Raw genomic sequence first — 22460 nt, forward strand, 5'->3', positions numbered from 1 at the left:
TCCTGTAGCAATATTGCTGACCTGATTGAATTACTTAGTCTGAAGTATGATGCTATGGAATAGAGACTTGTCATTGATTCATCTAACAGAAGTCTCAAAGCAGTTCTTCTGAATATCGCAAACAAGTTTTCATCGATCCCTGTTAGGCACTCAGTTGAAATGAAAGAATCCCACAAAAGCATAGAACGTCTGTTGTATGCTCTGAACTACCAGAAACATAAATAGTTGATCTGTGGAGATCCTAAAGTTGTTGGACTCATCCTAGGCATTCAAGGTGGTTACACAAAGTATCCATGCTTTCTGTGCTTATGGGATAGCCGTGTTGATGACCAGCATTATGTCAGACAAGAGTGGCCATCAAGACAAGGATTAAAACTGGGGTCACACAACGTTTTGTCCCACCCTTTGGTTGAACCGAGCAAGATATTGCTTCCACCCCTCCACATCAAACTCAGTCTAATGAACAACTTTGTAAAGGCATTGGACAGGGAAGGTGGAGGATTTGCTTTCTTACATCAGAAATTTCAACGAAAAGCATGGAGAAAATTAAGGCAGGAATATTTGATGGTCCTCAAATAAGGGAACTCATCAAGGATACTAGTTTTGATGATGCACTGAATCCTGCTGAACTCTCTGCCTGGTTGTCCCTTAAGTCAGTCATTGCAAACTTCCTTGGCAACCACAGAAGTTCCCAGTATCAGAAGGTGGTTGATGAGTTAATGGAGAATTTCCGCTAACTTGGTGCGCATGTCAGTGAAAATGCACTTCCTCCGGTCTCATCTGGACTATTTTCCAGAAAATTGTGGAGACTTCAGTGAAGAACAGGGTGAGTGCTTTCACCAATATATCAGAGTTATGGAGGAACGCTATCAAGGCCGATTGGATGTCAACTTTCTGGCCGACTACTGCTGGTGCCTAAAGAGGGATGCGCAGTCTGCTCAGCACAAACGGAAGCCCCTGAAGAGACCATTCATCCATGAGTAGCTTCCTTAGTTCATTATACTCTTCTTGATATCTATTCAAAATATTTTGTAAGCCTTCTGTGAATAAATCAGTCTAATATTTTCAATATTGCGTTTTATTCACCTAGAAATAGATCGGAATTTAGGATATTTTTAATGTGCTAATATTTCATTAACCTGATCTGATTGAGTAAAATGAGCATGATTTTTGGATTCAGTGCAAAAACTGGTCTAAAATCAGGTATTATATGTTAGACCTTGAAAACATCGCAGACCAGTGTAATCACTACAACACCACGAAAACAACATTGGGATGCTCTGTTGGTTTAACTCGTAGTCATGAGCAGAGTTTATCAGAAAGGCATCACATTTCAGTCATTCCATTAAAGGCCGAGAGGTTGAAATATTTTTGGTGTGTACTCGCATGAATATATTGCAATGCTTACTGTCTCCTCACCTCTTACCTGCGCTCTACTCAATATACTTTCTCTATAGACCATCTTATTCTATTACGCTGCAGAGACCGAAGAAGATAAAGGGTTATTTTTGTTTATCTAATTATTTTTATTTATTTATTTTCTATTTTCATTTATTTTTTTTTTTTTTTTTTTTTTTTACGTAAGAAGGGAAAACTGGCCAAGAGTAACAAAAAACATTAAACCCTTCAGTACCACGACGCGTTTTCATATTCCTTCTGTTTACTATTCAGCGATTTTAAACAGCTTCAGAAACATTTATTGGGATTAGAATAGTAAAGACTCTGGCCATTACTTTTTTTTTTTTTTTACCTCTATAGACACTTCGTAATGTAAATAAAATCATCTAATTACACCCAAAAATTCAAGGTAAAAATGTGTCTCAATATTGAAGGGGGTTAATAAAAAAAGGCCCACTTAGATGCCAGTTCCCGAACAGAACCGAGAAAGTTAGCCAGAATAAATGGGAACGTTATCAATGTTAGTTACGAGTTAGTGAGAGGTACGAGTAACGGGATGGAGTGGGAGGGAGCAATGAGGACAGCAAAGTCACCACCCCTCACCAGGCAGGCAGGTCACAGGGTCACGTGGCCTCGCCGACACTCCCTCTCCCGGATTTGCATAATAGCGTAACAAAGAGAGCCGCTTCCCCCGCCCGCCGCTCACAAGGTCACAGGACTTAAGTGACACGCGACTGAGTGACATACTAATATTGCACACTGTAACTACTTCATTGATACTTATGGTCGCTTTTATTACTACTTTTATTTCTATTACTATTATTATTATTATTATTATTATTATTATTATTATTATTATTATTATTATTATTGTTTTACTTATCCATTATTTTTTTTCCAGATCCCATTTCAAGCGTTAAAAGTGTGAAGATATGTAGTATAGGTTAGGTTGGGTTTGGTGAGGTTAGAGAGGTTAGGTTATTTTAGGTGAGGTGAGGTGAAGTTAGGTGAAGTTAGATGAGGTATAGGTTAGGTTAGGTTAAGTTAGGTTAGGTTAGGGTAGGTTAGGGTAGGTTAAGTTAAGTTTGGGTAGGTTAGAATAGGTTAGTTCAAATCCTTTACGTGTGCCTCCCCTGGTGTCTCCCCGGAGTTGACAGGACGTGGGGTTTCCCGGACGTGTTCAGGGCGCCGCGGAGGTTTGCTTATTCCCAGCGGCCTCCGAAATGTGATGCGGCGGCGGTGGCGGTGGCGGTGTGATGTGACGGCCCAGCGTGACGCAACAGTGGTAACGTTACACACTTATTATTGTCCCTTCCGTGACGGACGGACAGTAACTAGAGCGTGACTTTTTAATTAGTTTCTAACGATTGTCAGGCGTAGTTCTGATGGTTTTTTTGCAGGCTTCTTTGTTTTTTTCATATTCTTTTTCATCTCATTGTGGAAAATAATGAATGAGCTTCTTGATGCTAGAAGAACTGTGACCTAGAACAACAACAACAACAACAACAACAGCAACAACAGCAACAACAACAACAACAACAACAACAAAAGGAAAGTTTCAAGACATTTATCCCTTTTTTTCTGGCTAAATCTCTCGGACTTGTAAGGAAACGCTGGAAACTAAATGAAACTTTTCTTTCGTTTTATGTTGTCCTTGGCCAGCTTTTCCCTCTTACATAAAAAAAGAAAGAAAAAAAACTGAAGCTATCCGTCCCTAATGGGTATAGAAAAAAAATCGATCCAAATTTATAAAGTGTCTTGAAAACTCCGTGCTGTAAACTTAACTAGGTGAGGACGAGAGTGAAATCAAACAGTTGGAGTTTCTGTAAACACTACAAACAACGTACTAATATAATAATGGTGAATTGTTAACCCCTAGAGCCGGTACCAGCTCGCCATTGTTTTAGTTACCGCTAAAGAGAGTGAGCAGTGAGCGGCAGGAGGTCAGTCAGTGGTCAGTTGTCAGGTGTCAGTGTTATGAGCGGGTGGTGAAGAGGTCGCTGTCTCGCTGTGTCACTGTGTCCGTCCGCCGCCACCAACATGTGCCCCTCAGCCACAAGGGCGTTGTGCCTCATGGGAAGCTTACTTGCACTCACGCACGCCTCCCGCTGCAGGTTAGTCAGCCAGTCCTTCCTCGTCATCCTAGTGTTATTGTGGTGCTCTTTTTCTAACAGTGGAAGAACTCTAGTGTCTGTTTATTTATTCATTTACTTTTTTATTTTTTTATTTATACCATGTGGGCTTTTCATGGGAATTTATGGGCTAAAGGGGGATACTGTTTAGGGTACCTCCTATCTCAAAGCCCACCCGCTAGGAAACCGTTGCCCCGAGTGAGGAAACCCAGCCTACACTCGGACCGTGGACAGGATTCGAACCCGTGCGCTTGGAGACCCCTCTGATCCCAAAGCGCGGTACTTATTTATCTTTTTTTTTTTTTTATGTAACAGGGAGAACTACCAAGGGCAGAAAAATGAATATTAGAAAAAAGCCCACATGAATTGTAGTTTCTATCATTTATTTATTCATTTATTCATTAATCTATAGTTATTTATGATTCTGTTTATAGTGTGTCAGTAATGGCTACCACTGCTGCTTGTTGTCATCATTAGCACTATTACTATTATCATTATTACTATTATTATTATGATGATAGTGGTGGTGGTGGTGGTGGTGATGCTGCTGCTGCTGATGATGATGATGGTGGTGATGGTGGTAGTGGTGGTGGTAGTGGTGATGGTGGTGGTAATGGTGGTGGTGGTGGTGGTGGTGGGTGGTGGTGGTGGTGGTGATGCTGATGATGATGATATGGTGGTGGTGATACTGATGATAATGGTGGTGGTGGTGGTGATGCTGCTGCTGCTGATGATGATGCTATAAATGACAATGACGATGGCAGTTTTATTTATCTACTCATTTATCTATTTATTCATTTTTGAGGGGTGTGGTGGGTGGGAATGATATAAGAAAGTTATCATTTACACAAACACACACCGCAGTAAACACAGCCAGATTCATTATAACAACTTTCCTTCATAGTATATTTTTTTTTCATCTCCAGTAAAATAAAAACCGCTAGTAATGTATTTGGGAAGGGAAGGAAAGTGGGAAATGGCGGAGGGAACAAATAGCGTGAGTTAGAGAATGCCGGGCTTCCATACAAACACTACAGTAATTACAGGTTGCATTGTTGATGAGCGGCGTGACAATATTACGCAAGGGACGCGTCTATCCTGGTGCCGGATACTCTACGTGCATGCTCATACCGCGGTGGCCGTGTTGGTTGGCGCTGCGATGAATTATTAATGTGCCAGCAGGGGGATGGAGGGACGGAGAGCATTACTGATTGTCCCTCCTTCCCCCTCTGTTATTGCGTTCCATCATATCTTCGCACGTCACTTGCATCCTGGTAGCTGTGAGGTGTTGACGCCGTGTAGCTTTTCACTGAGTGCTTGGTTGGTGTGGGTCAGGTGTTGTTCCTGCGTGGGTACAGACGAGGCGTGGGTAGAGACTGTAAAGGGGAAAGGGTATTGAGAGGGAAAGGAAAGGAAGTGATAGATGGATAGATCAATTAACCCTTTCGTTGCTATTTGGTGGATCTTTCCTCCTGCGTTGTTCCTGCGTGGGTATAGACTGTAAGGCGATGAGTAACTGAAAGGGAAGGAAAGGGAAGTGATGGATGGATAGATGGATCAAGATGGATTAACTAACCCCTTCATTGCTATCTGGCACATCTTTCCTCCGGCGTTGTTCTGGACTGGGTATAGTCGAGGCGTAGGTACAGACTGTAAGAGGAAAGAGTAACTGAGAAAGAAAGGAAAAGAAATGATAAATGGATATAGATGGATTAACCCTTTCATTGATATCTGGCGCATCTTTCCTCCTGCGTTGTCTCTGCGTGGGTAAATGCAGGCGAGGCGTGGGAGACTGTAAGAGGGGAAAAGGGTAACTGAGAGGGAAAGGAAACGAAGTGATAGATGGATAGATGGATTAACTAACCCCTTCATTGCTATCTGGCACATCTTTCGTTCGGCTTTGTTCTGGCGTGGGTACACATGAGGCGTGGGTACAGACTGTAAGAGGGAAGGGTAACTGAGAGGGAAAGGAAAGGAAGTAATAGATAGAAAGATGGATTAACCCTTTCATTGCTATCTGGCGCATCTTTCCTTAACTACTAACCAATCTGAAATATCCTTTTCTTATTCCTCAGTCACCTGCATTAAAATTAAACTCGTTATTTCTTCTGATCTTGAGAATTTGTTGTTGTCATCCCTGTTCTATCGCTTATACCACTTAACCTCTTCAGTACCAGGACACGTTTTCATATTAATTACGCTTATTATTTGATGATTTTACACAGCTTCAGAAACTTATGCGGGGACAAAAATATTGTAGACTGGCCAATAATCTTCTGATCGCCATAGATCCTTCATAATCTAGATAAAATCGTCCAAGCATATCCCAAAACTCATAGTAAAAAATGCGTCCCAGTACTGAAGGGTTTAAAGACCTCCATTACGTCCCCTTCTTAAGCTACGAATCACTAAGGAATGTGAGTTGGAAAGTTTCAATGTCCTTTACTTCAGGTGGTGTTGGCTGACACAGGAGCCCCGCTGACGCCCCAGGAGGAAGCTGCCTTCTTCTCCCGCCATCCTGAAGGTAAGTGTTGGTGGTGTGGTCTGCGCTGGTTTAGGTTCACCTGCTGGTCTCACTTCCGAGCTGTACCATTCATGTATAAAGTGAAGTGTAGCTTATTTGCAGAGATCCTGAGTTTTTGGCTGACTCTCTCGGACCTGCTTGGGAACTGGCATCTTAGTAGGTCTTCTTGTTTAATAATTTTTTGTTGCTCTTTGCCAGTTTTTCCTTCTTACATAAAAAAGAAGAAAAACAAGCGTGCTGTGTTTATTTATGGATATGCACCTAAATTCATGGTGTGTGTCGTTAGTTTCCTTTATTATTTTCATTTACTTCACTTGATTTGTTTACTTATTTATCAATTTCTATTGTACTTTCATTGCACCAATTTATTAATTTTCTTATCTATTTATCTATTCATTTATTTACTCATTTATTGTATCAGAGACATCTGCTTGACATCGTAAAGTATCACCATTACAACATAAACACTATTTTCATGCCTGATAGTCTCTGCACGATAAGACCACTGCGGGACTCACTAAAGGCAAGGTTACTGATGAGATTGGTGTACACAGCAGCGAGTTACCGAGTGCTGCGGTGGGAGGCGGGAGCGGTGAAGGCACGGCGGGACAAGCGGGAGGTTAACACTGACTCCTCTCTCCGCCTTCACCTTCCTCTGCCGCCTGGCCATCTCGAGCTCGTCCTGGAGAAGAACAGTATTGTGGCGCCAGATCTTGAGTCTTGGTGAGTCGCTACTGTCTGTCGAGAAACACGTCGCTTTCATTCCCTACCTGCTTCATTGTCCTCACTGCTTCCCTCACACAGCACCCTCAGTCAACTTAACTACTTCAGTACCATGACGCGTTTTCATATGCATTCTGCTTACTATTTAGTGATTTTATACAGCTACAGAAACTTATGTGGAGGACTGAAATAGTGAAGATCCTGGCCATTAATTTTCTGACTTCCACAGACCTTTCTTAATGTCAATAAAATCGTATGATTATGCAAAAAAAAAAAAAAAAAAAAAAAAACAAGGTAGAAATACGTCCCAGTGCTGAAGAAGTTAACTCCCCTCAAACACATTTATTTATCTCTCTATTAAACCGTGACCCGTGAGTCGTGGTGAATCACTCCTGTCTGTCAAGAAATATGTCATTTGGACTTTTCACTACTCACTGTGTACATATCCTTCCATAAGACACCTTCTTTTGTTGTTCTTGCTCTTGTCCTTGTTCTTCTTGTTCCTACTGTTCTTGTTCTTGTTCTTGTTTTCCTTCTTCTTCTTCTTCTTCACTCCTCATCAGCTGAACTTACTTGAAACATACTTATCTATCTCCCTGCTTGATCGTGTCCGTCCCTGCAGGTCCCACAACTCGTCAGCAGCGGGGAACGAGGAGCAGGTGCTCGCTGACTGCTTCTATTCCGGCGGGTTCTCTGTCTCCTGGGCCGTGATATCCACCTGTGACGGCCTGGTGAGTGTTAAGTGCAGGCTCCTTGGCTGTTGAGAGTAGGCGGCTGTGCGTTGAGAGCAGGAATGGAAGAATGTGTGCTGTAACTTTGTAGACGAAACGCTTCTATATTGCACTCTTACTACATTCAAAAGGGTCTACTTAAGTTACACGGATCTCTAAGGATGTTTTTACGGTTCTTATAACAGATTAACACTGGCTAATCATCTCTGTGGCCTTTGAAAACAGTAGTGGTGAGGGAGCAGTGTTCCAAAATATGAGTTTTCTCGTGTGTCTTTCATTACGTATAGAGACATAAATTAAATGAAGCTTGCGTTGTATTGATGTCACTTTACTTTACTATAGTCTGTCTACTCTAAAATGGCTCCTGGGTTTAAAACATATTGTAGCTTACTGATGATATAATTGATTTGATGTGAATAATGCTTATTTTCTGTTGATTAGCATGCTTATGAGAAGGATAGACTACGGTTTTCCTCAAGATCTGACAACCACACATTCCTTGGGACAACATTCAGACCAAGAGCCAGGAGCTATTTTAGAGGAAACAAACTATAGGACAAACTGGAGCTGGAGGCGCAAGTGTTTAGGTGGCAAAATCAGACATAGCTAGAAAGATGCTGGCAAGTGCTTAGGGTTAGTGATCAGGTCATGGTAGAAATTACTGAGTTTCACCATCATATACTTAGATTTTGAAATTAATTAAGAAGCTATACTAGACGATTGGTTTAGCCTCGGTGATCAGGTTATTAATCCACTGTCAACAGGAAGCAGTAACGGAAGATCATACAGACTGGTGGATAGAGATGACAGGTTAATATGATATGTTTGCTGCATAAAGGGAGTGTCACTGGTAGGCGTATTGGTGTATTGGTTTCCTGCAGCTTCTCCTCTTTTTCCTCTTTTTTTTCATGTAGGAGGAAAACCAGCCAAGGGCAACAAGAGTATAATTAAAGAAAAGGTTGGCTGGGGTACCTGTCTTATGGTTTATGTAGTTTTTGTTAAAAGCAGGAAGAAAATGACTTAATTGTTTACATTGAGTATCATTAATCCCTTCAGTACCATGATGCGTTTTCGTATTCATTTTACTTACTATTTGGTGATTTTATACAGCTTCAGAAACTTATGTTGGGGAATTAAAATAGTGAATTGACCGTGGCCATTAATCTTCTGACCTCCATAGACCCTTCCTTATGCCAATAAAATGGTCTAGTCGTACACAAATCTTAGGGTAAATATGTGTCCCAGCAATGAAGGGGTTAAGGATTCCCGTACGTGGAGAGGCAAGCCACACTCCTCCCGTCACTCACAAACCTATCTCTTCTTTACCTAAGAGCGGCCTTCTCCTGCACCACGGGAAGACTTACCGGCTGGAAGAACTGCCGCCTCCACCACTACACCACCACCACCACCACCACGGGGATCCAGACTTGCCTCTCTTAGTTATCTTTCCCCTCAGCCCTGCCTCCACAGACACGTCAGGTCAGTTATTCTATCGAAGTGCAGTGCCGTGTGACTCTGTTATTGCACGCGGCGCCCTATGACCCTGGTTGTTAGGCTCCTTAAACACTACACTATAGGTACACACACTGGCACTACGCACTAACACTACTAGATGCACACTGGCACTATACACTAACACTACACTATACACACACTGGCACTACACACTAGCACTACACACTAGCACTACACTCTACACACTATCACTACACTATACACACACTGGCATTACACACTAACACTACACCATACACTACACTATAGACACACTGACACGACACTACACACACACATACATATACACCATAAGAAAACATCTCTAAAAGTCATGATATTCAGTAATAATGCGTAGTTACAGCCGTGGCATTAACTCAGTAATTCACTCACTCACTATTCTCCCCTTGATAATGTAAAAATCCGTCTAATCTGTCAGAAGAATAATAAAAACACCCTAAAAAAACACTTGTAACCTCAGATATAGATTTTTATCAAATAGTGAAAGTTCGGTGCAGAGGTGTTCTAGAATACGATAATTAACCCTATGACTGCTGTGGCAATACTTTGAACTTAGAAACTGTTATGGTAGAGCAGGTTTAGCGTATAGTTCTGAGACACCAGTGGCGGGAAAAGGAAAAAGATGAACTGTTTTGATTTTTTAGTGGCTGCAGTTTCCTTTTTTCATATCTTTCAATCAGCGTCTTTCAAATCGAACACTAAACCTCAAACACTTTACCAGCCGAGGAAACTGAACGATTTACCCTTCCTCTAGATACTACAAACCTCACAAGTGTACGAAGCCATGCACACACTGAGACGCCCCTCATACGAGCAGGGGAGCAGCGCACACACACCCGGGGCCACAGAATGACGAGGGCAGTGAGGCGTAGAGTGACACGGAAGAGCTCAAAGAAGTACACGATGGAGCTGGCGGTGTACATAGACGACTCTCTGATATCGCACGTCCAGAAACGGTACCCCAAAGCGAACCCAAAGAATAAAGCCAAGGAGATTGTAATGACTCTTCTTAACGTGGTGAGTGTTAATTGTACAAACTTGAGAGGAGTGCCCTTATTCTCTTCGGTACCATAACATATCTATTCTTCTTACTATTTGGTGATTTTATACAGCTTCAGAAACTTATGTAGGGGGGTTAAAATAGTGAAGACTCTAGCTATTAACCTTCTGAGCTCCATAGGCCCTTCCTAATGTGAATAAAATCGTCTAATCACACACAAAACTAGTGGTAAAAATTGCGCCTCAGTACTGAAGGGGTTAATGTGTTATATAGTGTAGTACTAGTGGTGTTTGAAGAGAGGGTATAGGGGTCAGCATGCACAGCGTTTAATTATATAGTCGATGTTTGGTGTTGCTAATGAGGGAAGTCGAAGGTTGGTTTGTATATTTATGTGTGTTCGAGAGTTGTGAGAAAAGTTGGATTTTGTTTATGATTTTATTTTTCATCCTGGATTTATTTCTCTCTCTCTCTCTCTCTCTCTCTCTCTCTCTCTCTCTCTCTCTCTCTCTCTCTCTCTCTTTTTTATATTCTTCTTTGTTCTCGTCTTTCTCTTTGTACAACTACTCATCCTCCTATTATTCTTCCTATTCTCATCCCTCTCCTCCTCCTCTTCTTCTTTCTCCTCCTCCTCCTCCTCCTCCTCCTCCTCCTCCTCCTCCTCCTCGTCTAATTCTTCATCCAATTCCTTTCCTTCTTATTCTTTGGTCTCCTCTTTCTCCTTGCCCTCCTCCTCCTTTTTCTTCTCCTTCCTCTTCTCCTCCTTCTTTACCTTTTGTTGTCCTCCTCTTCTTCCTTTTCCTCTTGTTCCTTTCCTTCTTCTTTTCCTTTTGTTCTCCTCCTCCTCCTCTTTCTTCTTGTCCTCCTCTTCCTCTTTCTTCTCCTTATTATTTTCTTCTTGTCCTCCTCTTTTTCCTTCACCTCTTGATCCTTTTCTCCTTTTCCTCTTGTCCCTCCTCCTCCTCCTCCTCCTCCTCCTCCTCCTCCTCAGGTGAGCCGTCTCTTCTCCGATCCGAGCCTTGGTGTCATGAGCGTGAAGTTGGCGGTAATGAAGGTGAAGTTCTTGAGTGCCGGCGTGGTGAGCGAGGCAGGCGGGGACGGAAATAAGTATCTCAGTAACTTTTGCGTCTGGCAGGCCGAGAGCACCAGCAAGGTAAGGAAAGAAGGAAAGAGTATCGTACAAAATTTCCTTCTCAGAATACTCGTTGACATGTGACTATAATCTTGAAAAGTACTCTTGAATTGTCTTATTGATTTAAGGAGAGTCTGTATGTGTGATGTTGAGATTAAGACGCCAAGACCTTTGTAACCACGAAGCTTTTGCAACCATGTGATCATAACACTTCATTAATCTTTGCCTTGTTCGTGCTGACCTTGTTTTATGTATGTATGTGCATGTATGTACGTTCTTATTTATTTTCACATTTCTATTCATAATATAGTATACGTAGATTGTGAAACTGCATAAAAAATAAACATAAAGTATGTGTGTGTGTTGTGTGTGTGTGTGTGTGTGTTTTCGTCTGCGTGTGTGCACATTATGTGGAGCGTACACCTCACATTACACACACACAGACACACACACACACACACACACACACACACAGAGAGAGAGAGAGAGAGAGAGAGAGAGAGAGAGAGAGAGAGAGAGAGAGAGAGAGAGAGACCCAAACCTTACACAACTTACAACCAACACAGGGCAAACAATGGGACCACGCCCTGCTCCTGACGGGGTTGGACCTGTACTCCGGAGAGCCACAGGCCACCTCCACCACTGGCATGTCCTTCATCGGGGGAATGTGCTCACCCAAGCACTCCTGCTCCATCGTAGAGGGCACCAAATTCACCTCGGCCTTCACCATTGCGCACGAAATAGGACACAAGTGAGTTAGCAAATCTGTAACATGAATGGTGATGACGGCTGGTGATAGGTTGGTAGAAAATGGGATACAGATGTGCACACAATTTTCACTCACATGAATGAATGGGTAGAGTAGATAATAGGTTAAATTTTGCACTAGTTTTGAATATTTTGTTTATGTAAGAGGGGAAGCTGGCCAAGATTAACAGAAATAGTTAAAGAAAAAAAAAAAAAGGCTCACTTAGAATGCCAGTTCCTGTGCACGTCTGAGAGAGTTAGCCAAAAGAAAGGGATAAATGTTTGAACTGCCAATGTCCTACAGACTAAAAGAAAAAAAAAAACCGTGATCTAGGGATAATGAAATCAAGTATAAAAAATCACGTAGTCAATAACAAACAAAGAGAGTTAAAATAGTATAGTATCTGTTTTTTCTGATTTAACCTAACATGATCTGAGCTGGATAAGTATTCAACAAACACCTTCCTCTCTCGTTCCATGACTATTTTCAAATGCAACAGAGTCCAGGTTCTAATAGTGTTTATCCTATTACTTGTGTTGAAATCTTAACATATATCACGAGCTAGAAAGAAAAAGAGCATTTTTTTGTGACCTGCTTTCAACCCATTGAAAGTAGTGAAGATGCAGCAGAAGTATTTCAGAATATGTCACTACCTAACCTAGCCTGGCCTTGACTGCAGCATGAACCTGGTACACGACGGAGAGAAGAGAGCGGCGAGTTGCAGCAAGAAGGGTCACATCATGGCCACCTCGCTCAACGACGGCGGTCACACGTGGTCCTCCTGCTCCAAGAACCAACTCAGTGACTTCCTCCGCAACCAGTGAGTCTTTGGAGTGGAGCGTCGTGAATAGTGCACAAGAAGGACAGGAGGCAGGAATAGTAGAGATTACGTAGAAAGGACCAGAAATATGAATAATAGATTACATAGAAAGGTAAAAAAAAACATGGAATAAAAAGATTACATAGATCGGAAACGCAACATAAATATACCAGATTAAAAAGGAAAGAAAAACATGAAGAACAGTTTAGATGAAAAAGGACAAAGAGTATTAAGAATGGATTGGAAATAGTAAAAAGAAAATAAATATAAAGGACAAATTAAACAGAGCACACACAAAAAAAAAAAAAACATTAACAGATTACATAGGAAGGACAAGCCACATGAATAACAACTGTTTTGGCATAAGTAAGGACAGATGATATTGGGTCAGCTCAGGTTTGGCATTCAGCTGCACAAAAATATAACACAATTTAACTCTACTTAACCTAATGTAAACTGGCCCATCCCAAAAATAACTGCGGTGGCTCGTCTTAATGTGATCCCAGAGACCACATTCCTTAAAACTTCATCTACGCTCGTGAATTCACTTTTGTAAGACTGGCTCTGGGTTAGCTCAACAAAAACAGTTACAAAGAGAAACTCAGAATGAAAACACTTGTTCTGATCAGTCATAAAAAAAATATTTAAGATTTGAGAAGTGTCTGGAGATATTGAAATTGAAGTCAGAGTAAAAGGAAATACAGAAGTAAGCAGGTAGTTCCAGAGTATGCAAGTAAAAGGAATACCAAATACAGGTATAGATCAGTCACACAAATACCGCATTGTCTTGAGATATTGAAACTGAAATTAGAATAAGAGGAAACACAGAAGAAATCAGTGACTTTCAATATAAGTAAAAGGAATGCATAGTAAAGGTACAGATCAGTCGCACAAATATCACAATGTCTTCAGATAGTTACACTGAAATAAGATTAGAAGAAGTATAGAAAACGGCGCAGAGTTTCAATATAAGTAAAAGGAATGCAGAATAAATACATAGATCAGTCTCACAAATACCTGCAGTGTCTTGAGATATTAAGAACGAAGTCAGATAAAAGGAAGTATAGAATAAGGCAGAGAATTCCAATTTAGGTAAAAAAAAAAAAAATGCAGAATAAAATACATAGACAGTCACACCAATACCACAGTGAAGTCAAATAAGAAGAATCATAGAATAAGGCAGAGAATTCCAATATAGGTAAAAGGAAACCAGAATAAATACATAGGCTGTCACACAAATACCTCAGTGTTCTTTGGTATGACTCAGAGGGACGTGCCTGGCGGAGGAGAGCGGAGGGGCCATGCTGACCTATCCCATCCCAGACGAGGAGCTCCCCGGCAGAAAGTTTGACGCAGACCAGCAGTGTCACTACATGTTCGGCAAGGGCTGGAGCCACGCCCCCGACCACCACCCCGTGAGTGTGTCCTCCTGACGGTGCACACTCTCAGGTGTCACTGTTATCTGCACCACTGTTGTCACCTCAAGTCACGTGTGGAGCCAAAGAGGAGTTAGTCGCGAGGGTCGTTATCTCAAAAAGGGGGAGAAAAATAGTATAAAGGAGAGAAAATAATAAAAAGGAGTTAGTCTCAACGATTATATATAAAAAAGGGAGATAGAAATAGCTTAAGGAAGAGAAAAGTAAAAGACAGTAATTAAACCTAAGGGTGACAATTTAAAAAAGAGAAAAAAACAGCACAAGGAAAAGAGAAGTAAAAGAAAAGAGAAAAAAGACCTTAGGGAAAAGGAAAAGTAAAGGAAAAGGAGCGATGATGTAAAATAAATTATGTTTACTTTATAAACTATGTAGTACTAGCAAACTCAAATTTAAAGTAGAGTGATTGAAAAAGGTGATCGTTCAGAAAATACAAATATAAGAGTTTATCTAAAATTTGATAAATAAATGAATAGATAAAACACGGGCCACAGAAAAAAGTAATACAAGCATGACTAGTACAGTGATCACTACACCAAACACTGATCAACATAGCAGAGATCATCATCATCAGCAGCAGCAGCATTATCATCATCATCATCATCATCATCACTATCACCAAAAGAAAGAAGATTACCACAACAACAACAACAACATCGCAATCATCACAAGAAGGAAAATTACCCTAACATCATCATTATTTCTATCATCATCACAAGGAGGAAAGTCACCCTAGTGATAGCGCCACATGTCACTATCATCACACCAAGCCACACACACCATTCAGCCACACCATACCACACCACACAACTCGTGCCATGCATACCCACTCACGCCACACACCACACCTACCCACACAGCAACAACAACAACAACAACAACGACAACGACAACCATCACATTTACACGTGCCATACACGCCATAGCGTTCATGACTGCATGGGTGGGCTGGAGCGGCGGTATTAGCCGAGGCTTTACTGTGTATGGCGGCGACGGCGGCGGCGGCGGCGGCGTGGGCGACGGTTGCAGTCCGCCCTTTCCAGTGAATTCATGCAGTATCCCTGTGTGGTGACAGACTAGCGATCCATTCCCGCACTGGGCTCTGAACTCCCGTGTTAGAGTGACACTTGGAGGCAAAGTGACTTCCTTACACGTGAGCCAGATTAAACATTAGACTTTGGACTTAGAGCAGTGTATCCCAACCTTTTCGCAGCGATTACCCAAAAATACAATTTCACAATTATCCATTAGCCCAATGAACAAATACTCGTAATATAGGAAAAGAAGTAACTTTATTTCATACTTCAAAAGCAGACAAAATAAAAACTATGCAATACAATAATGCAAATCTATAATAGGAAAATAAGTAATTTTATTTCATACATCAAAAGCAGACAAATTAATAGAAACTATGCAATACAATAATGCCAATCTATAATATTCAGAGGTATAGTAGTCACAACCTAGTCGTGATTCTTAATGAGAGGGTTGAGCTTGTATTGCCTGTGCCGGTTTATTTTATTTTTGGCTTTGTGACTGAAAGGGCTATTCGGGCGTCATGTGCCACGTTGAGTCTGCTACGTGTCTTTTTCATCAATCTTCATTGAAATTATATGAAAATATAAAAAGATTGCCTCATCCCATACCAAACATCCATTACCCCAAAAATATGGGATCATTACCCCACTGGGGTAATTTACCCCTAGGTTGGGAAACACTGACTTAGAGTATTGCACAACGATGGCGGCCTGACTCAGTGTGCTACTTGTTGATGTCCGTCCCTTTCAAATGTTATGGTTTTCATCCGCTCCGTTGTATTGTTTCCTGTATTGAGAAGGGCACTGAGGGCCGAGGCATGTTCTTCTTTTAACTAAACTTGTCCAACTATGTACGGCGGCGGCGGCGGCGGATCCAGCCTGTCCTTCTCTTAGCTAAACTTGACTAACAATGTATATAAATGGCGGCGGCAGTGGCGGATCCAGCCTGTCCTTCACTTATAGCTAACCGTCGGCGGCGACGGCAGCGGCGGCGGCGGATCCAGCATGTCCTTCTCTTAGTTAAACTATAAGTACTGCGGAGGCGGCGGCTTATCCTGCCTGTCCTTCACTTAGCTAAATTTGAGTAACTGTATATGTTCGGCGGCGGCGGATCCAGCCTTTCTTACTAAACTTCTTTAACTATGTACGGCGGCGGTGGCAGCGGCGGCGGCGGCTGATCCAGTCTGTCCTCCCCACTATTAACTCGAATCGCTGTGTATGCAGCAGCGGTGGCGGCGGCGGTGCTAGCAAAGGCGGCTGCAACTTGCCTTCTCAGTAAACTCGCATAATTCTGCATGGCGGAGACGGGAACGGTGCCTCCATTCTCTTCATTAAAACCGCTTTACTGTGCATGGCAGCGGCGGCGGTGATTGCAGCCCGCCCTTTTCAGTGAATTCCTGCAGTATCCCTGTGTGGTGACAGACTGGCGATCCATTCCCGCACTGGGCTCTGAACTCCCCGTGTTAGTGTGTCACTTGGAGGCGAAGTGACTCCCTTACACGTGAGCCAGATTAGACGTCAGACGTTGGACTTAGAGTATTGCACAACGATGGCGGTCTGACTGAGTGTGCTACTTGTTGATGTCCCTTTTAAATGTTATGGTTTTTATCCTCTCTCTGCAGTGAACTCCCCGTGTTAGAGTGTCACTTGGGGGCGAAGTGACTCCCTTACACGCGAGTCACGGTAGACTTTAGACTTAGAGTAGTGCACAATGGTGGCGGCCTGACTGAGTGTACTATTTGTTGATGTTCCTTTCACACGTTATGGTTTCTTTCCTATCTCTTTGATGCATGTTATTTCAAATGGCAGTGAAGGCAGAGGGGCTACTGCCATGGGAGGCGAGCGACGTGCACTGTGGGCGTGCACGTGTCGGTGGAATTCAGACTTGCAATGTTTCCTGTATTGAGAAGGGCAGTATGGGCCGAGACTTGTGGGAGAGATGGCCGGCGCGCACTCACTGCCTGGTACAGAGTGGGTTTAAGACAGAGGGTCCAGGAAGAGGTGGGCGGCGCGCACTCACTGCCTGGGTATAGCGTGGGTGGAAGGCAGAGGGTCCAGTAAGAGGTGGGCGGCGCGCAATCCGGTGCGGCGTGGGTAGAAGGCAAACTTGTAGTACGAGTAATGTTCCCTGCCCAGCCTGACGGTGATGGAGGAGTCAGCGTAGTCCATGACACCCGACAGGGCGTAGAACAGCCGTCGGCCACACTTGAAGTCGTCTGTTTTACGGAGTGGTTTGGACACCACGTCCAGCTCCACGCCCTTGCCGTGTCCAAAGTGCAGGAAGACTGGTGGCGGCGGCTCCATACACTTGCCTGTGAGGCGCGTCACGTTGTCCTGGCCGGTCTTGGACACGATGAGAACCGCTGGGGAGCCGGTGTCCGCCATCACCGTCAGCGGCTCATCGTTGTCCAGTGTTCGTAGGCCGAACGTGTACACTTTGCCTGGCCCGCTGGGAGCTCTTCGCCGCAGACGGTCAGGGTGGCGGAGAAACAGGCTGCCACTGCCGTCTGGGTGGAACTCCTGCACTATCTCGGCCTCGTGCAGGCGGTTCATGGACAGGATGAGTGTGTGGACGGGGTATCTGTCCTCTACCTCTTTTGGAAACACCTTGACGGGCGTGTTGACCTCCACGCCGCCCTTGAGGATGATCACCACCTCGGCCAGCGTGATCACGCCCAGGCGCACCTTTCCCAAGTATGTGTTGAACCATGTGGTCTCCCTGCGCTCACCACCCGTCACAAGACCCATTCTCTCTGCCAGTGACATCATCACCACAGAGGACGCGGCGCCGGAGTCCAGGCACACAGTACAAGGGTGGCCGCTCCCCTCCACCAGGTTCCCCTTCTCAACACCGACACGACAATACTCGCTCACATTCCTCCTCTCCCCACTCACTCTCTCGGCCTGCACCTCCAGCCACAGCAGCTCCCCCACACCCTCCCCCGTCCCCTCCTTCCCGTGGTTTTCGCTCCTCCGCTTCTTGGCCTGCCTCTCGTGGCCCTTGGAGTCCTGCTCGCTCCTCCGCTTCTTTCGGCGGCTCTTCTTTCGGCGGCTGCCGCAGCCTTCATGCATGCCTTCCAGCCTCCTCTTCCTGCCGTGTTCCTCAGCCTGAGCCTGAGCCTTCTCCTTCTCGGTGTGGGTCTCGTCGTGGTCGTCCATTGCTTGGTGGTTTCTCTTCGTTGTGTTAGATCTCTTAGTACTCAGCGTTGCGTCAAAGTCTTGACTTGAAAAGTCAGACACTGCACAACCTTGCCCTGGACTGTGTCTGCAGCAAGTACAGCCACGCAATACTTAAGATCCTTGGCGCCGCCCCTCCTCGCCGCGCTCACAACCTTGGAGGTGAAACACTGCGGCGCCCACCACGGCCAGCAGTCAAACGCCTCAATTCCAGACTGTAATTCTTTAGCTAACCACAGACAAGAATGACACACGGTGCAGAACTAACATTACTTCTCACTGTGCACAGAGATACTTAAGATGGGATCTCAAGGGCGCCTCTTCCAGTGATGGTACTCAATCCCTTCAAAATCACTCTTAAAATACATCTATTCCATATGATTCAGTGATTTTGCTTTTCAAAGTATTCGTTTTTATCAGTCACTTATCTCTATTATCTAACTCTCTTTGTACAATCAGCACCTGTGCATTAATAATGCTAATAATGCTGTGACATTCCATTCCATCTTACTCTGATAGCCATCTAGAGCCAGTGTCAGCTGAGATTACTCCCAGTTCCATTTTCTTGTGTCACTGGGCCGAAGAAAACCATTTTGATTCAATGTTTACACAGCCAAGAGAAGAACAGAAGACATGATATCTTTAAGTGCTTCAGCGAGGTAGCTTAAAGAGCAAGCTTTTGATACAGTCACGCACAAAGCTATCATTTCAAACTATTCTCCTTCTGCTTCTATCCTTCTTTCTGCAAATTCATTTCAAGTTTCCCCTCTGACCGTCATATTACTGCTGTAGTAGACGCGCACTCTTCTCCTAGATCTATTAACAGTGGTATTCTTCAAGGCCCTATCATGTCGAACAGTCTTCTTAATATTCATCAGTAATCTTCTGGTGAATACCACCCTTCATTTCTCCACTTCTCGTAGACCTGCCCTATTCTGTCCACTTCTCTAATATTCTGAATCGTGTATGTGACCCCACTTGACCTGCACTTCTTGACCTGCAGGACGTGTGTCAGGAGATCTGGTGCTCCAAGGGACTGAGGTTGAGGAGTCCCGGTGTGTCTCCGTTAGATGGCACCACCTGTGGCCGTAACAAGGTAAGTTTCCTCTTTGGTTTCCTTCACTTACAACCCAAGACATAAATACACAGCTTTCTCGTCTCCGTCCTCGCCTTGTCCACCTTCCTAATGGTTCGCAGATGTCATATTTTCCATCTCCTGCCTCCCTTACATCATTCGACACGTTCTATTGATCTCACTTATCTCCTATCACTGTTACTATCACTTATTTCCCATTTCTTATATCCCATATCTGTCTCTCATTCACCAGTTCTCTTAATTTCAATTTCTTATACCCTTCATCTTCTTTCTTTTTCTCTTTTTCCTCCACCTTCTGCTCCCTGTTCACCATTTGATTGCCACTTGTAACACCTCTCCCCAGTTACCAATCAACCAAGACATCTTTACTTATTCTACAGCCACGTCCAGTCTTTGCAAATTGTGTTCTTTTCCATCACTCACTTTGTTATAGGTGCTTACAAAGGCTTCACTCATCGCTTCTTGTGCTGCTAACTGTCTCGTGTGGCAGTGAAAGGGTTGACTATCTCCCGCCTTTCATTTTCTCTACCTTGTCCTACCCCCTGTTCTCTAATCCTCACCAGTTCCCCCCACACGTCTCTCATTACCATTTCATTATAAAAGTTTGGATTGCGTACTGTGTAATGCGACATAGTCCTCTCTATCATGCTTTTGCTGCTAAGATTCTCCTTTGTTTATATTCAGAACAGCGTAGTGTTTACATCGACACACACAGTAAGGGATGGAAGGCTGCTGCTGTCTTTCCTACGCTCCAGGGGCTGTTTACGATCATTTGCCACTAAGATCAATATGAAATTCGACTTTACAGTTGGAGATGTTTAAGAAAAAAAAAAGCAGAAATAGGGTTAATGTTATACTTAGGAGTGTACTAATTAAAAAAAAAAACTCTAGCTAGACAAATTATAAGCCTTGTTCTAAAGACTTTTTCTCATGTTAATAATTTAGAGATCGTGTTAAATATGTCCCTAGAACCACTAAAACACCCTTGAAACTCATTGTACCAGCTTGAACTATAAAATAGAATATTTTGAAATAATGGAGGTACGGTACAGTGTTTGTGAATGTGATCCAGTAAGGCACACATTACATACTTCAACAATTAATGAAGTGCAATGTCCGCAGGTGTGCATCAGAGGGCGCTGTAAGTCTTTTCGGGCTAAGAAAAATCATCAGTACAGAAGCAGCACGAAGAAGCAGCCAGGGGAAGGGAAAGAGAAGAAACTGATGAAGAAAATGGTTAAGAAATTAATGAACAAGGTAAAGAAAAAGACTCGCCCACGTCACGAGAAGAAGAAAGATGAAGTGTTAGAGGAGGTGGATGACCGGAATGATGAAGGGCGAGAATATAAAACAGGAAACTCAAGGAAGGGTGAAAATGACGATGACGCGAGTGAGGAAAACACTGAAAAGCAGATTCGACCTTCAAGTAAATACGTCAAGTTGTTGGAGAAGATGATGAAGGAAGCGAAGAAATCAATAAAGAGAATCAAAGTTATAAAGGATAAAAACAGCACAAAGAGTGATGGGAAAGCAAAAGAGGATGAAATCTTGGAAATATCTAATAATAAAACTCGAGAAACAGACGTAAATGACAGAGAAGATTTAAGGCACGACAAAGATGAGAAGAAACAAGAGAAAAACCAGAAACTTAAACGGATCATCAAACAACAAGTGAAAAAGCGTTTAAACTTCATAAATGGACGAGGGAGAGGAAAAGATCTTTCTAAAATCAGAAAGATCGAGTCACCGACCCAGATTGTTATCAAAGAGAGACTGAACTATGTCAAAGATAAAGGATGGAAAGTGAACGTTCTGAAAATAAAGAAAACGAAGAAGATGGCCAACAGAAGAGTCAGGGTGAAAGATTACACAATAACGTGCAACGGAGCTCAGTCACAATGTAAAATAACAACTAAGCGAGCACGAAAAAGTAATAGAATGAGACAACCACCACCAAATAAAGGAAATAAACGTCTGCCTCTAAATGCATCAAAGAAAACGAACGCCGGGCTTGGGAAAGAACGCCAGACCATTTCAGTCCTGACAAGGAAAGCTGCACTGGCGAGGAGCAGTGTCGGCCACGAAGAGTTCAATATGTCAATGGAAAGGGATGGCTGGTCAAGGTATCTCACCACTGCCTCAGATTGCATCAAATGAAAAAGGAAGAAGCGACGTAATGCATTTAGTCAAACATAACCAATCTTCCACGAAGGAAAACAACTTATATATTAAAGTGGTTACAGTGAGGGTGGAGATGAGTAAACAATACATAAAAAATGACAAGAAAGGGATATGCTGCTGAAAACTAATATTTGAGCAAAGAAATGACACACTAAAATTTATCTGTTATCAGTGGAAAATCATTTTAATTCAAATACCTCATAAATAAATAAACAAATAGATAAACCTGACAACAAAATACGTTTGCAAACAAAATAATCTGTTTACGGCTGAAATCCTAGGCTTATCAAGAAATTTGTAAAATGGAACCCTCAAACCGCGTCATCTTTCATTCTACCTCTGTACTTCCTTTCACCCAAACTTTGTTCTGTTCCCTTCCTTCCCTCCCTACTAACTAATACATTCTTCCTTCATTCAAAATGTCTAACTGTACAGCGTTTCCCAATCTGGGTGCTAGCACCCTCAGGCGGTGATGAAATCAATTATAGGGGGTGCTGAGAAGTGATGCACACACACTTCACTCTCTTTTATCCTTCTAATGACAAGATATTAGTTAGGGATGCTGGACTGCTTAGGCATGACAACAGGGGATGCTATGGTCGGAAAAGGTTGGGAAACGCTGGTCTAACACAACCCACGTCACGCTGCGCCATGTCTTCAAAAAGTCGAACCATTCTCTCTCGTCTCCTGACCAACCACCAACCCAATCAAGGAATATACAATCCTTGGTCTGCACTCATCAGGTTCAGCCAAGAAGGTACCGCGCTGTCTGATTGTCCTATGCTGGCCCTCCCTGTCGACCCCAAAAATGAATTA

The 22460-nt window shown here is 43.1% G+C and overlaps 1 protein-coding gene across 1 annotated transcript; it reads left to right on the plus strand.

Annotated features, from left to right (window-relative positions):
* The first annotated feature begins 536 nt into the window (after positions 1–536).
* On the plus strand, positions 537–22460 carry LOC123505199. The gene is made up of 15 exons (XM_045256365.1): positions 537–715; positions 852–980; positions 2556–2649; positions 3306–3512; positions 5982–6054; positions 6609–6777; positions 7400–7508; positions 8840–8987; positions 9778–10040; positions 11012–11173; positions 11719–11903; positions 12580–12720; positions 13988–14135; positions 19371–19463; positions 20586–22460. Exons 1-15 carry the CDS (start codon positions 537–539, stop codon positions 21618–21620), a joined length of 3135 nt encoding a protein of 1044 aa, XP_045112300.1. The 3' UTR covers positions 21621–22460.

Source organism: Portunus trituberculatus, chromosome 17, assembly GCF_017591435.1.
Source record: "Portunus trituberculatus isolate SZX2019 chromosome 17, ASM1759143v1, whole genome shotgun sequence".
NCBI lineage: Eukaryota > Metazoa > Arthropoda > Malacostraca > Decapoda > Portunidae > Portunus > Portunus trituberculatus.